The sequence below is a fragment of the Schistocerca gregaria genome, chromosome 3 (genome assembly GCF_023897955.1).
Source record: "Schistocerca gregaria isolate iqSchGreg1 chromosome 3, iqSchGreg1.2, whole genome shotgun sequence".
Lineage (NCBI taxonomy): Eukaryota > Metazoa > Arthropoda > Insecta > Orthoptera > Acrididae > Schistocerca > Schistocerca gregaria.
In genome coordinates this window covers 643161421-643178745 of record NC_064922.1, presented here as the reverse complement: position 1 = coordinate 643178745, position 17325 = coordinate 643161421, and the positions used below count along the sequence as shown (strand labels likewise).

Below are 17325 nucleotides of genomic sequence, written 5' to 3'. Positions count from 1 at the left end.
GGCCGCACAGGGTCCATTGCAGTGCACAGCTTTTAATGGTCACGTCTTAGGCGTTTCCAGTCAGAACTGAGGCCGTAAATGCACAGAGTAAACAGCAGTGGGCACTACCTATTGGGTTATGAACTGAGTGCAATAGCAGCTTCACGACTGATTGAAAACGCCTCAGAAGTAACCATTAACAGCTGTACAATGCAGTGAATATCATGATCCACAGCGATAACTTGTAGGATATTGCACACGGACTAATAGTACAGTTTTTTTCATATTTGACAAAATAATAAAACGGCAGAAGTTTGAAACAAGTATGTAGATTTGTCGTGTATTTTTGGTCACGTTTTTTGCGATCACTAACAAATAAAAAAAGGAGCCTCTCACTCCTTGCGGACATACCCTAGGAGTAATTCAGCTAAGTTTGAGACAGACTTCTTTAGCGTGCCCGCAGTCCATTCCGTAGGCTTGCAATACACTATATTCCAAGCTGGTGGAATGGATTTCGGGGACACTAACAAAGATTTCTTTTTGAAAATTGGCTGACTTACTCCTAGGGCATTTCAGCAAGAAGTAGTAGGATACTTTTTTATTTTCATTTATTCAGTAGTGTAGCGAGGAACGTGACTGAAAACAAACGACAGCACTACATACTTGTTTGAATCTTCCACCACTTAATTATTTTGCCAAATTAAAAAAAAATGTGCCGTGTCCTATAGATTAACCCTGTGGTGCATGATTTTCACCGCAGCGCACAGTTTTTAATGGTGACTTCTACGGCTGCCGTGGGCACCCGTTGCTGGTGTTGTGCCCTGCATGCACTTGCAGCCTCATGATTGACTAAAAAAGCCAGAGAAGCGACAGCTGTCCACTGTAGCGGACGCTATTCAGCACAAGGTTAAGATATATATATTTGTTAAATTTCAATTAAGATTTGCGCACTGCAGGGCTTTAGTCATGGACACACCTCGTACTGGACAGACTAACTTTCACTCCTAGGATAGGTGGCTGAATGACAACAATTTCTTAAAAAATATCAAAAAATGTTCTCCAAGAATCAACCAAAATAATGCGGAAAAAGATTTAAGTTGATTACTTCATCAGTTTTCCCGAAAAAATCGAAAAAATCTCTTATACACTACTGGCCATTAAAATTGCTACACCAAGAAGAAATGCAGATGATAAACAGGTATCCATTGGACAAATATATTATACTACAACTAACATGTGATTACATTTTCACGCAATTTGGGTGCATATATCCTGAGAAATGAGTACCAGAACAAGCACCTCTGGCCGCAAGAACGGCCTTGATACGCCTGGGCACTGAGTCAAACAGAGCTTGGATGGCATGTACAGGTACAGCTGCCCATGCATCTTCAACACGATACCACAGTTCATCAAGAGTAGTGACTGGCGTATTGTGACGAGCCAGTTGCTCGGCCACCATTCACCAGACGTTTTCAGTTGGTGAGGAATCTAGAGAATGTGCTGGTCAGGGTAGCAGTCGAACATTTTCTGTATCCAGAAAGACCCGTACAGGACCTGCCACATGCGGTTGTGCATTATCCTGCTGAAATGTAGGGTTTCACAGGGATCGAATGAAGGGTAGAGCCACGGCTCGTAACACATCTAAAATGTAACGTCCACTGTTCAAAGTGCCGTCAATGCGAACAAGAGGTGACCGAGACGTGTAACCAATGACACCCCATACCATCAAGCCGGGTGATACGCCAGTATGGCGACGACGAATACACGCTTCCAATGTGCGTTCACCGTGATGTGGCCAAACACAAATGCGACCATCACGATGCTGTAAACTGAAACTGGATTCATCTGAAAAAATGACGTTTTGCCATTCGTCCATCCAGGTTCGTCGTCGAGTACACCATCGCAGGCGCTCCTGTCTGTGATGCAACGTCAAGGGTAACTGCAGCCGTGGTCTCCGAGCTGATAGTCCATGCTGCTACAAACGTCGTCGAAATGTTCGTGCAGATTGTTGTTGTCTTGCTAACGTCCCCATCTGTTGACTCAGGGATCGAGACGTATCTGCACGATCCGTTACAGCCATGCGGATAACATGCCTGTCATCTCGGCAGCTAGTGATACGAGGCCGTTGGGATCCAGCACGGCGTTCCGTATTACCCTCCTTAACCCACTAATACCATATTCTGCTAACAGTCATTGGACCTCGACCAACGCGAGCAGCAATGTTGCGATACGATAAACCGCAATCGCGATAGACTACAATCCGACCTTTTTCAAAGTCGGAAACGTGATGGTACGCATTTCTCCTCCTTACACGAGGCATCACAACAACGTTTCACCAGGCAACGTCGGTCAATTGTTGTTTGTGTATGAGAATCATTTGAATATCACAGCATCTTCTTTCTCTCCGTTAAATTTCGCATCTGTAGCACGTCATCTTGGTGTTGTAGCAATTTTAATGGCCAGTTGTGTATTATACGCTAACTGAGGAGAATGGACCCTTAATTCCATATCAACGTTTGTGATATGTTGGGGGCTGCTGCTGATCATCGCTCCTGCAGGCGTTTGGGTTCCTGTGATGTGGTGGCCAGGGGCGCGAGAAGGTTGGGCAATGTCGGATGGGGCCATCAGCGGCTGGCGACGCAGCGTCCGGTGGCGGCGGCTGTGGCGGCCCAGACCTCGGCCAACCGCGGCCCCCCGGCGCCGCCCCCGCCGCCCCCGCCGCCCCCGCCGCCCCTCGTCAGCTGCTGCGCCGCAGTCCCACACTCCGCCTCAGCACCAGCGCCACGCTCGGCACGCCGCTTCCTCGGCATCTCCTGTTGGAATTCAGCGTAAGTAAGATTTCGCTGTTGCGCACTGTAATGGCAACCTCACTGGCAGAGGCTGGTTTTTGAATGCCCTCTTGCAGTTAACAAAGAAGACTTGTTCCTACCTTGGCTGTAATCTGCAAACCGCTGTTCACCCGCGGTGAAAGGCTTTTGACACCAATAAGAGGTGTGTTCAGAAAGTAACAGGATTTTTTTTAATTACGTGGGCTTTATGCATCCGATATTCAAAATTTGTTTTTTATCTTTTTAGTACACATGTTACTAGCGCCTGTTTGCATTTTCAGTTGTTTCGAATATCTATTTTTTGACAGTTCAAAAGATTATATGTGTTTTCGAGTCCTCGGCGAATTCTTACTTTCGAACAAAATGGGTCAAAGAATTTGCATTAGATCTTGCTTGAAAAATAGAATGAAGTTCAGCACTGCATTCTAAATGTTGACTGTGGCCTTTGGAGGATCTATTTTGAGTAAGACAGAAGTTTACGAGTGCTATAAACGTTTAGAAGAGGATAGAGAAGATGTTGAAGACGATGATCTCCCTAGCACATCAAGGAATGACGACAATGAGGAAGAAGTGAAGGAAATGCCTCAGAAACATCCAGGAATCACCATCAAAGAGGTTGGTGATGATATCGGCATAACCTTTGGCTCACGCTAAGCAATTTTTTTCGGATGTTTTGGGCACGAAAGGTGTAGCAGCAAAGCTGATTCCGAAGTTGTTGAATGTCAGCCATAAACGACGTCTCATAGACATCGCTAAGAAATGACTGAATGAAGTCGACAACTACACAGAACTTCCAAGAAGAGTGTAACAGATGACGAACGTTGTGTATACGGGAATCACATCGAAACCAAAGCCCAGTCGTCCCAACGGAAACTGCCTGAAGAACCAACACCTAAAGAAATTCGACAACTTCGATAACATGTGAAAGTTCTTCGCCATGTTTTATTTAGTTTACAATGAGACAACGCCTCCTGAGTTCCTGCACTATGGACGTATGTTCAATAAGGAACAATACCTGGAGGTTAATGGCGTTTTTCGCGTGAAGCTTCAGTACTGTCAAATTACGTTACTGTTCCACTAACAAATTCATGAGGCCACTGTTACAAACAATTGTGAGGCACCGGTAGCGTCACTAAATGTATACTGACAATTAACTACTGAATTCTTCTCTGATGGGTGCTCTTGAAGACGGTGCCTTTTGGGGATTTTAATTTAAATAACATGAAAAATGAATGTATATATTTAAATTTGATTGATTTTAAGCCCTCTAGTCCATTTGTGACGACTTAAAATGTGTACCCATTCAGATAGCTACGTTTAGTCTCTGAGGTTATTCTAGTTGAGAAACTGCAACACGAATTATAGATGGGATTTGGAAGAAATTCAGATGAAACAGTGACATCATGAAGTTTTTGACTCGGTTCTTAGTCGGTTCAATGGAAGAAGCACAGTCCATCCACAGAATATGTCCTTGTTCAATTCCAGTTTTAACACATTTTTAACTTCCCACGACCGAAACACACAGCGTCTACTCCTCCAAAAGCTGAGAATTTCTTTTCCCGAGTGCGGGTGTGGCTTTTCATGCCAGTATTTCTCATACGTGCCTTGGTTACGACCGTAGGAAATTTCAGGAACATTGTTAGTATTTACGACAACTAAGCCATTACAAACAAAGTACATACCCAAAGGATAGGAAAGGAAATAGGTCGTGTTTTTACCAAGGGAACTGTGCCAGCATTGGCCTTGGGAGATCCACGAAAAGCACAAAAAACTTTGATCTATAAGCTCAGGTTACAACTGCCGTCCTGACGAACGCGACTGTACTCTCTCAAAACCAGAACAATGTAGTTTGGCAGAGTGAATTTCAGAGTACACTGAAAAAAAAAAAACCACCAAGAAGGAGTTGTGCGACATAAACCGAAGTGATAGGAGTGTTTCTAGATCTGAAAGCTGACGTTTATTCAAATTTCCTGGTTGTCGCATAAGAGTGGAGCTAGTAGCGCCACCATGATGATGCAAATACGCACTGTGCCGGTCGGGAGCGTTAGTCAACTCGGAGAGTTGCTGTTAGCCAAGAATCCCATTATCAAATGGTTCAAATGGCTCTGAGCACTATGCGACTTAATTTCTGAGGTCATCAGTCGCCTAGAACTTAGAACTACTTAAACCTAACTAACCTAACGACATCACACACATCCATGCCCGAGGCAGGATTCCAGCCTTCGACTGTAGCGGTCGCTCGGTGCCAGACTGTAGCGCCTAGAACCGCACGGCCACCCCGGCCGGCCCCATTATCAACAACTCAGTGAGTTTTAATGGGGTCGTGTAACAGGGCTACGAGCAGCTGGCTGTTTCTTCAGAGATGTTGTAGAAACACTTGTCAGGAATGTAGCCGCTGTACGTGACTACTGGTAGCGGTGATTACGGGAAGGTACGGTCACACGAATACCGGGTACTGGACAGCCGTTACCTTCTTTTTCGTCGTGTGGCTGTAGCGCATCGTACTGCGTCTGCAGCAGCAATTCGGGCAGCAGTTGGCACCACAGTGACACAACGAAATGTTACAAATTGGTCACTTTGAGGAAGGATCGGAGCCAGATGCCCTGTAGCGTGCAATTCAGTGACCCCAAACCATCGTCGTTTGTATCTTAAATGATGTCAAGCGAGAGGTCATTGGAGGGTGGAGTGAGGCTAGTTGTGTTTTCTGACTAAAGCTGGTTTTGCCTTGGTGCTAGGGATGGCTGTGTGTTGATTAGGAAGCCAAGTGAACGCATGCAAGCAACGTGTTTGATGTGTAGACGTATTGGATCTATATCTGGAGGTACGGTCGGAGGGTGCAATTATTGTCCGGGCTGCAGTTTCTTATGACACCAGCAGCACTCTCGTGGTTATCCCACGCACTCTGACTGCAAATTTGTTCGTCAGTCCCATGGTTTGACTTGTTGTGTGACCGTTCATTAACAGAATTCAAGGGCGTGTTTTCCAACCGGCTAAAGCTCGCCCACATACCCCTGTTGTAATGGAACATGCTCTACAGAATGTCGACGTTGCCCTAGCCCGCTCGATCACCAGATCTGACTCAAATCCAGCACTTATGGAAGATCATCGGTCGAGAACTCCAGCGGCTTTCATAACCAGCACTAACCGTCCCTGTACTGGCCGATGAAGTGCTACTGGCACGGATCTACATCCCACAAACTGACATCTAGCACCTGTGTGATACAAAACATGCCCGCTTGTATGATTGCACTCAACATTCTGACGATTTCTGCGATTATTAATGTACCAGTATTCCACATTTGCTATGGTTTTTTCCGCGTTTACATTGACCTCTGAACTTGCGGCGTTGATCACATAAATTTGTTCCCGAAATTACATTATTCTACTTTAATTATTTGTTGGTGTTAGTTTTTTCCGTCAGTATAGAATGTATAGAATGATTTTGCTAAATGGGGACAAACAGCTGGAAACCATCTCTGACAGGAGAAGGAGAAAGGAAGGTCGTATTTGCATACGGACGGAAATGCATTCCAAGGGAGGTACATGCATTTGAAGGTAGAGATCACACATGAGAACACATCAGGCGACAGGGAATGTTCTGTCTGTACTAGTGTTTTAGTGGCAGCGAAACATTAGCACCGAAACAGCCTCAGTGTGTGGTCGGGGTAAATATTGTCGAGACGCCTCCCCAAAGATGCTGAAGTGAGCTAGAGCACCATCATGCAGTTGATACATTACACTTCGTACAACTCAATGCGGGAGAGGGAGGGTCACTCGCCATAACTGCAGACAGCCTATCTTGTAAAGTGTCGTGGAAGGTTAATTGCTCCTACAAGTGTAGATGTGTTAGAGCGCGAGAAAGTCCGCCACTTTCCTCCTGACTGTGGAGCTAAAACACTAGTGCAGACAGATCAGTCCCATTTGCCTGGTGTGTTCTCATGGGAGCTTTCAATTATTGAAACTAACACTTTTAATGATCTCTTACCTCCACCTTCAAAAGAGTGTACTACACTTTAAACGCATTTCGGGGCCATATGTCCATATGATCTTTTTTATCTCTCATTATGTTAAGCCATATTTACACTGCCGACTATCAGCCTGACTCCTACGGAACGGCCCCTTATCACCCAATAAGTGCAGGAAGTACAAGAAACGCATTTTTTCCCGCACACTATACTACACTTGCATACTCGCATACTCCCAGTATGTGGTAAGATACGCTTCTTCGTATTTCTGAAAGAATAAATCAAAATAATGCTGAAATTTAGTCCTGTGCATCCTTTTTTGTACTTCGAGGACCCTGGTTCCTTGAATCTGATTGGACTGCTCTGATTTGTGAAACACGATTAAATTTATACGGAATTCGTTGTTTGCTGCTAATGTGAGGTTTACAGTAGTGTTTATATACTAAGTGGTGAAACACATTCCAGTGAAAATAATGTCAATAGTCAATACAAATTTCGGTAGAGTCTTGGGATTTCCACGGTAATGAGTCAGTTAAGGGCGACGCCGTGACCCAGTGGTGAAATGTTTGGCTGCAGATCCACGTGTCTCGTGTTCGAACCCCGGACGGTCCTAAGGATTTTCTCATGTCACTTACCACTTCTTCCACTCGGGGGAGCGTTCGTTGATATGAAAAATGGCAAGTTGCACAGTGGTTTGGAATCCAGTCCCTCTACGACTGGCTAGATAAGTCAGCTGAAACGTCGAAAGGAGGCAACGGCATACCACCATCAACAGGACCATACCTAGTAAAGCACTGTGATGTTCGAACTGTCTTCGGACTAATAACTGTTTTACTTTATGGTACACATTGACTTAGTAACTTAAATTACAAAAACTGCGAAGCCTGTTTTACACAAGCTGATTTCTGATCAAAAGCAACTACTCGATGTGCGTGCACCTTCCGTGCGTGCGTGTAAATCCCTAATCAGTCACGACGCGAGTGTCTCTATGACGTCAAAGATTGATACACTGTGCTGAGTGTGAAGTTACAAATAACCGAGTATGCTGCACATTGCGCATGCGTAGAACAAGGGACTATGGCAGCGTCTGCTAGTACCGGAAGTTAACCTATTTTCCCTACCTCACTTCTGTTATAGAAATGGTTTTTTTCCTATCCTGTCTTCTTATGCTTTATCGTGTTGTTTGCCAGGCTACTGCATGTGGAGCGGAAGCCGCACTCTAATGTTCGTTAAGCACGCACATCAATAATGACACGGTATGCAGCCATCTACGAATATGTGAACAGTACCTGAGTAAAAATTAGACGATTATGAGCCTGTGGAGGTACGGGACCAGTCAGCGATGAGTCCTTTAAGGTGTTAATGGCTGCTTTCGGTCCAAGCTGTGTTCGAATTTAATACAGCGCTTTTTCAGACAAACTTGGGAGGGGGGAGGTATAGGACTATGGACAATGTCTTTTCAGTTACCTAAAAATGCTATTACTTTTATTTTCTTATTTCACGTCTGTCCTCCATCTTCTTAATATTCTATCATTTTCAACCTTCTCATTTTCCGGTAAGCAATCGCTTAAGGCGAAATAGCTTTTCCGACTGCCGTGCATAATGCTATCGATCTTCTATGCGAGAAACTTGCAAGTTTGTAAGGTATGTACGGACTGAGTAATTGTAATGTAAATAAATACACGTTTGCAGCCCACCTAGTGTAAAATATCATGCAATTTCGTCGTAAAAACAAACCTACATATTAAAAAACTGTAGATAAAGGAACAAAGATGGACGTTCCGGAACAAATACAGAATTTCACCAAATAACAATAACTCACAACACAAAATCTTAAACCAACAGATTTACTTAGCAAGTAACTCATTTTTGAAATTTTTAAGGAATCTTTGAACCCAGGAAAAAATATTACACACACACACACACACACACACACACACACACACACACACACACGAAATCCCCTCCCTCCATATACCACCTTCCCAAATGCCCACATAACTTAATATTTCATTGTCACCCATATGCTAAGCACTAGTGTTTAATTCATGAGCAATAATAAATGCTTATTGACCAAAAAAAGCATGTCGAAGGTAATTTCACTACCAAAACTGTAGACGAAATATAATCCCAAACTCATAGTCTGACAGACTTTGTAAATAGCAAGACAATTTTGCAATATGTAATAATGACTGCGGTATAAACCCATATGTACTTACTGCAACCAAAGTGCAGTGCGAGCGCTGAGCAAAGAAAGTCTCTGACCCACACAAAGTCCTTAAACACAACTTCAGTGATGCTCTTTGGTTTATTTACGTTTCGTAAAGTACATGGGTGTCGCTAGTTGTGACCATGTTTGTGAAGTGCTGTGCAATTAATATTACTGGGAAACAACTGTCATGTTTTCCAGAATAATGAGTGCACCAGAATTAAACCAACGAATACTAGTATTCGATGTTTATTTGTCAGGCTGTGCTCAGCAGTTACGGATTTCTCAGGTTCCCGATTTTTAATGTGCCCTTGGTATTTTGCACAGAGGTCGGAAACGGCACAAATGGATAGATCAGTGTTACTAATATCTGTAAGTAATGCCTTTAAACCCAACCAGTGTTTACATGTTTCATTTTTACACCTTGACACAGCTATTCAACCCGTACAACGCTCCAGAAATGCAATAAATGTGTACCACCTGATGATGAATCACTAAGCGAATTGAAACCGGTCATAGCAAACAAATAAAAATAGCTTACAGTAATTTCTGGCAATCTTTAATACTGTAATTAACAATCTGATAATAATTGAATTTATATGATACTGATTGTACTCATACTGGTACACTTTAATTAAGGTAAAACTTGTTACAACTGAAGTACAACTATTGTTCAGAACTGATTATTTCTCTATAACAATGAAGGAGACTGTTGGCTTCTTTTCTAAGTTGGCAACGAATGTGATACTTATTGACAGCCATTTGGAATGTGATTTATTGTTGGATATAAATAGATATTTTAACGCTTCATTGTAATGCGAAAGAATATCACGAAATTAAAAGTCCCGTTTAATTGAAGTCACGAATGTTTAAGAAGTCTCTAGTTTCTGCACTGGCCAACAGCTATAGTTTTTAACCTTCTCTCTGGCTCAGTTTTCCATCCCACGAACAACAGGATGCCATCTGAACACACACGTCAGCATCACTGATTCAAAGCACGGTGTTGGCAGCTGTGTGAAAACATTCTATAGCACATGGGCATTGAATTCTTGTGAAAAAAATGTGTAGCAGCTTCTAATCTTTATAGATGATTTAGATAGCAACTGTAGTTTCACAGAATTTTCTGTTGTCCATAGAGAGGCAAGTCTTTGCGCGAATTCTCCAAAATCTTTGGGAATCACAGTTTATTTTAAGTGAATAACGAGTCTCAGTATTTATCTAATAATAATGTATCCACGGCACTCCTAAAAGAAATGGAACACAAGGGTGGTTTTTTACAGCCGCGTCTTTGTCTAGTTGACTGCAATGGAACTTCAGAATGAATTGCTACTTAGAGTGGCTTTTGTTGAATACCAAAGGAACAGTTCCTAGTCTAGTCTGGAAATCCCAAGAAGTTCTATCAGAATTTACAGGCGGATTCGATGAAATGGTCTTCTCCTGAAACGCAGTATAAATTAATGTGGAACGATGTGGTGGTTAGCACACTGCACTCGCATTCGGGAGAACGACGCTTCAAAACCGCGTGCGACCATGCTGATTTAGGTTTTCTGTGATTTTCCTAAATCGCTTCAGGCAAATGCCGGGATGGTTCCCTTCCAAGGACACGGCCGACTTTCTTCCCCATCCTTCCGTAATCCGTTGGGACGGATGACATCGCAGTTTGGTCCCCTCCCCACATTAACTAGCCAACCAACCAACGGAACAATGTAGTTATTACAGCATTGTAGCTGTGTCTGCCAATTTTGGGCGATGTAGTCAACGGTAGTCAACGGCAACTCCTTACAAACTTTCAGATGACAAACTTTTTAACACAACAATCTTGTCGTGACTGAAATGAGAAAATGTATGACATAACACGGGTGTGTTCTGTAGGATATTCTCCAGTAATCGTCCTGATAAGAAGTAATACAGTCTCACAATTTGCGAGAGCGGTAGTTCATTTATTATATTGCCGTGCTCCGAAGATCCGTTGAAGAAGAAGTCCCAACAGGGAATCATATAGCGCTCGTAGAAAAAAGTGTTCCGAGACTGTTACTTGAACTGCTCCTCCATGATACTGACAAGAGGGGGATTGAGTTAATAATTAAATCACCAAAGACCAAGAATTCTCATGGATATGAAGGGGTATCTAGCAGAATACTGAAGTTTTGTTCCATATATGTTAGCCCAGTACTTAGCCATATCTGTAACTTTTCCTTTAGGAGTGGTCGGTTTCCTGACCGATTAAAGTACTTGGTAGTGCAGCCACTTTAAAAAAGGGAGACAGGGATAATATTGACAATTATAGACCTATTTCTATGCCATCTGTGTTTGCTAAAGTTATCGAGAAGGTTGTATATACAAGGTTACTGGAGCATTTAAATTCACATAATTTGCTGTCAAATGTACAGTTTGGTTTTAGAAATAACTTAACAACTGAAAATTCTATATTCTCTTTTCTCTGTGAGGTTTTGGACGGATTAAATAAAAGGTTGCGAACGTTAGGTGTTTTGATTTAACGAACGCTTTTGACTGTGTTGACCACAAAATATTGCTGCAGAAGCTGGACCATTATGGAGTAAGGGGAGTAGCTTACAATTGGTTCGCCTCTTACTTTAAGAACAGAAAGCAGCAGGTAATTCTCCGCAATATTGAGAGTGGTAGTGATGTTCAGTCCCAATGGGGCACTGTTAAGTGGGGCGTTCCCCAAGGTACGGTGCTGGGGCCACTGCTGTTTCTTATTTATATAAATGATATGCCTTCCAGTATGACAGGTGATTCAAAAATATCTCTGTTTGCTGATGACACCGGCTTGGTAAGAAGGATCTTGTGTGTAATATTGAAACATTATCAAATAATGTAGTTCATGAAATAAGTTCATGGCTTGTGGAAAATAATTTGATGCTGAATCACAGTAAGACTCAGTTTTTACAGTTTCTAACTCACAATTCAACAAGAACTGATATTTTAATCAGACAAAATGGGCATATTATAAGCGAGACGGAACAGTTAAAGTTCCTAGGCGTTCGGATAGATAGTAAGCTGTTGTAGAAAGCCCATGTCCAGGATCTTGTTGAGAAACTAAATGCCGCTTTATTTACCATTAGAACAGTATCTGAAATAAGTGACATTTCATCACGAAAAGTAGTCTACTTCGCATATTTTCATACGCTTATGTCATATGGTATTATTTTTTGGGGTAATTCTTCAAATTCAAAAAGGGTATTTTTGGCCCAAAAACGGGGTGTTCGAGCTATGTGTGGTGTAAGTTCGAAAACCTCTTGTCGACCACTTTTCAATAGTCTGGGAATTTTGAGATTGCCCTCACAGTATATATTTTCTTTAATGTCGTTTGTTGTTAGCAATATTAGCTTATTCCCAAGAGTTAGCAGCTTTCACTCAGTTAATACTAGGCAGAAATCCAATCTGCATGTGGAATGCACTTCCTTGACTCTTGTGCAGAAAGGAGTGCAGTATTCTGCTGCATCCATTTTCAATAAGCTACCACAAGAACTCAAAAATCTTAGCAGTAGCCCAAACACTTTTAAGTCTAAACTAAAGAGTTTCCTCATGGCTCACTCCTTCTATTCTGTCGAGGAGCTCCTGAAAGAGCTAAAAAATTAAACAAATTCCAGTATTACATTTTTGATTTTCTTTATTTAAATTAACGAATTGCTCCTGAATATGTTTCTTATATTTCATTTTATCTGTTTGTACAATCTACAACTGAATATGTTTCTTATATTTCATTTTATCTGTTTCTACAATCGTGTTACAATTTCATGTACTGTCTCGTTCCATGACCATGGAGACTTCTCCTTAATGTGGTCCCACGGAACAATAAATAAATAAATAAATAAAAAGAACGTTCAAGGACTGTGAACGAGATAAGGGGTTCGTTACAAAAAGAAAAGGAAATCGCAGAAACTTTATTTGTATAATATATTATGAACAAACTGTCACTACACTGCGTGATGGTCTTCACCATTTTACTAACAAACTTTAATCAAGTACGGTACTGAAACGCCCGCTAAGCCCGTGGGCAGAACAGGTAATAGGATTTTGGAAAGGGCAAAGGTTTGAGGTTAGTTTTCGCTTCTAATTTTTATTTATTGTAATTTAGCAACTCTTTCAAGGCCGAAGGCCTCAAACAAAAAATCTTAACAAGATAAAAATCCAATTAAGATGTTGTTGTTGTTGTTGTCTTCAGTCCTGAGACTGGTTTGATGCAGCTCTCCATGCTACTCTATCCTGTGCAAGCTTCTTCATCTCCCAGTACCTACTGCAACCTACATCCTTCTGAATCTGCTTAGTGTATTCATCTCTTGGTCTCCCTCTACGATTTTTACCCTCCACGCTGCCCGCCAATGCTAAATTGGTGATCCCTTGATGCCTCAAAACATGTCCTACTAACCGATCCCTTCTTCTAGTCAAGTTGTGCCACAAACTTCTCTTCTCCCCAATCCTATTCAATACCTCCTCATTAGTTACGTGATCTATCCACCTTATCTTCAGCATTCTTCTGTAGCACCACATTTCGAAAGCTGCTATTCTCTTCTTGTCCAAACTAGTTATCGTCCATGTTTCACTTCCATACTTGGCTACACTCCAAAAAAATACTTTCAGAAACGACTTCCTGATACATAAATCTATATTCGATGTTAACAAATTTCTCTTCTTCAGAAACGCTTTCCTGGCCATTGCCAGTCTACATTTTATATCCTCTCTACTTCGACCATCATCAGTTATTTTACTTCCTAAATAGCAAAACTCCTTTACTACTTTAAGTGTCTCATTTCCTAATCTCATTCCCTCAGCATCACCCGATTCAATTTGACTACATTCCATTATCCTCGTTTTGCTTTTGTTGATGTTCATCTTATATCCTCCTTTCAAGACACTATCCATTCCGTTCAATTGCTCTTCCAAGTCCTTTGCCGTCTCTGACAGAATTACAATGTCATCGGCAAACTTCAAAGTTTTTACTTCTTCTCCATGAATTTTAATACCTACTCCGATTTTTTCTTTTGTTTCCTTTACTGCTTGCTCAATATACAGATTGAATAACATCGGGGAGAGACTACAACCCTGTCTCACTCCTTTCCCAACCACTGCTTCCCTTTCATGCCCCTCGACTCTTATTACTGCCATCTGGTTTCTATACAAATTGTAAATAGCCTTTCGCTCCCTGTATTTTACCCCTGCCACTTTCAGAATTTGAAAGAGAGTATTCCAGTCAACATTGTCAAAAGCTTTCTCTAAGTCTACAAATGCTAGAAATGTAGGTTTCCCTTTTCTTAATCTTTCTTCTAAGATAAGTCATAAGGTTAGTATTGCCTCACGTGTTCCAACATTTCTACGGAATCCAAACTGATCCTCCCCGAGGTCCCCTTCTACCAGTTTTTCCATTCGTCTGTAAAGAATTCGCGTTAGTATTTTGCAGCTGTGACTTATTAAACTGATAGTTCGGTAATTTTCACATCTGTCAGCACCTGCTTTCTTTGGGATTGGAATTATTATATTGTTCTTGAAGTCTGAGGATATTTCGCCTGTCTCATACATCTTGCTCACCAGCTGGTAGAGTTTTATCATGACTGGCTCTCCCAAGGCCGTCAGTAGTTCTAATGGAATGTTGTCTACTCCGGGCGCCTTGTTTCGACTCAGGTCTTTCAGTGCTCTGTCTAGTTCTTCGCGGAGTATCTTGTCTCCCATTTCGTCTTCATCTACATCCTCTTCCATTTCCATAATATTGTCCTCAAGTACATCGCCCTTCTACAAACCTTCTATATACTCCTTCCACCTTTCTGCTTTCCCTTCTTTGCTTAGAACTGGGTTGCCATCTGAGCTCTTGATATTCATACACGTGGTTCTCTTCTCTCCAAAGGTCTCTTTAATTTTCCTGTAGGCAGTATCTATCTTACCACTAGTGAGATAAGCTTCTACATCCTTACATTTGTCCTCTAGCCATCCTTGCTTAGCCATTTTGCACTTCCTGTCGATCTCGTTTTTGAGACGTTTGTATTCCTTTTTGTCTGCTTCATTTACTGCATTTTTATATTTTCTCCTTTCATCAATTAAATTCAACATTTCTTCTGTTACCCAATGATTTCTAGCATCCCCTAGTCTTTTTACCTACTTTATCCTCTGCTACCTTCTCTACTTCATCCCTCAGAGCTACCCATTCTTCTTCTACTGTGTTTCTTTCCCCCATTCCTGTCAATTGTTCCCTTATGCTCTCCTTGAAACTCTGTACAACCTCTAGTTCTTTCAGCTTATCCAGATCCCATGTCCTTAAATTCCCACCTTTTTGCAGTTTCTTCAGTTTTAACCTACAGGTCATAACCAATAGATTGTGGTCAGAGACCACATCTGCCCCTGGAAATCTCCTATAATTTAAAACCTGATTCCTAAATCTCTGTCTTACCATTATACACTCCTGGAAATGGAAAAAAGACCACATTGACACCGGTGTGTCAGACCCACCATACTTGCTCCGGACACTGCGAGAGGGCTGTACAAGCAATGATCACACGCACGGCACAGCGGACACACCAGGAACCGCGGTGTTGGCCGTCGAATGGCGCTAGCTGCGCAGCATTTGTGCACCGCCGCCGTCAGTGTCAGCCAGTTTGCCGTGGCATACGGAGCTCCATCGCAGTCTTTAACACTGGTAGCATGACGCGACAGCGTGGACGTGAACCGTATGTGCAGTTGACGGACTTTGAGCGAGGGCGTATAGTGGGCATGCGGGAGGCCGGGTGGACGTACCGCCGAATTGCTCAACACGTGGGGCGTGAGGTCTCCAGAGTACATCGATGTTGTCGCCAGTGGTCGGCGGAAGGTGCACGTGCCCGTCGACCTGGGACCGGACCGCAGCGACGCACGGATGCACGCCAAGACCGTAGGTTCCTACGCAGTGCCGTAGGGGGCCGCACCGCCACTTCCCAGCAAATTAGGGACACTGTTGCTCCTGAGGTATCGGCGAGGACGATTCGCAACCGTCTCCATGAAGCTGGGCTACGGTCCCTCACACCGTTAGGCCGTCTTCCGCTCACGCCCCAACATCGTGCAGCCCGCCTCCAGTGGTGTCGCGACAGGCGTGAATGGAGGGACGAATGGAGACGTGTCGTCTTCAGCGATGAGAGTCGCTTCTGCCTTGGTGCCAATGATGATCGTATGCTTGTTTGGCGCCGTGCAGGTGAGCGCCACAATCAGGACTGCATACGACCGAGGCACACAGGGCCAACACCCGGCATCATGGTGTGGGGAGCGATCTCCTACACTGGCCGTACACCTCTGGTGATCGTCGAGGGGACACTGAACACGGTACATCGAAACCGTCATCGAACCCATCGTTCTACCATTCCTAGACCGGCAAGGGAACTTGCTGTTCCAACAGGACAATGCACGTCCGCATGTATCCCGTGCCACCCAACGTGCTCTAGAAGGTGTAAGTCAACTACCCTGGCCAGCAAGATCTCCGGATCTGTCCCCCATTGAGCATGTTTGGGACTGGATGAAGCGTCGTCTCACGCGGTTTGCACGTCCAGCACGAACGCTGGTCCAACTGAGGCGCCAGGTGGAAATGGCATGGCAAGCCGTTCCACAGGACTACATACAGCATCTCTACGATCGTCTCCATGGGAGAATAGCAGCCTGCATTGCTGCGAAAGGTGGATATACACTGTACTAGTGCCGACATTGTGCATGCTCTGTTGCCTGTGTCTATGTACCTGTGGTTCTGTCAGTGTGATCATGTGATGTATCTGACCCCAGGAATGTGTCAATAAAGTTTCCCCTTCCTGGGACAATGAATTCACGGTGTTCTTATTTCAATTTCCAGGAGTGTATAATCTATCTGATACCTTTTAGTATCTCCAGGATTCTTCCATGTATACAACCTTCTGTTATGATTCTTGAACCAAGTGTTATCTATGATTAAGTTATGCTCTGTGCAATATTCTACCAGGCGGCTTCCTCTTTCATTTCTTTGCCCTAGTCTATATTCACCTACTATGTTTCCTTCTCTCCCTTTTCCTACTGACGAATTCCAGTCACCCATTACTATTAATTTTTCGTCTCCCTTCACTACCTGAATAATTTCTTTTATCTCATCATACATTTCATCAATTTCTTCATCATCTGCAGAGCTAGTTGGCATATAAACTTGTACTACTGTAGTAGGCATGGGCTTTGTGTCTATCTTGGCCACAATAATGCGTTCACTATGCTGTTTGTAGTAGCTTACCCGCACCCCTATTTTTTTATTCATTATTAAACCTACTCCTGCATTACCCCTATTTGATTCTGTATTTATAACCCTGTATTCACCTGACCAAAAGTCTTGTTCCTCCTGCCATCGAAC

General features: G+C 43.0%; 1 protein-coding gene across 1 annotated transcript in view; it reads left to right on the top strand.

Annotated features, from left to right (window-relative positions):
* The first annotated feature begins 2502 nt into the window (after positions 1–2502).
* LOC126355544 (uncharacterized) overlaps positions 2503–17325 on the top strand; it is a 119923-nt gene continuing 105100 nt past the window's right edge. Inside the window, exon 1 of the mRNA XM_050005902.1 lies at positions 2503–2807. Within this exon, the coding sequence (XP_049861859.1) occupies positions 2503–2807 (305 nt within the window). The remainder of the gene's footprint in view (positions 2808–17325) is intronic.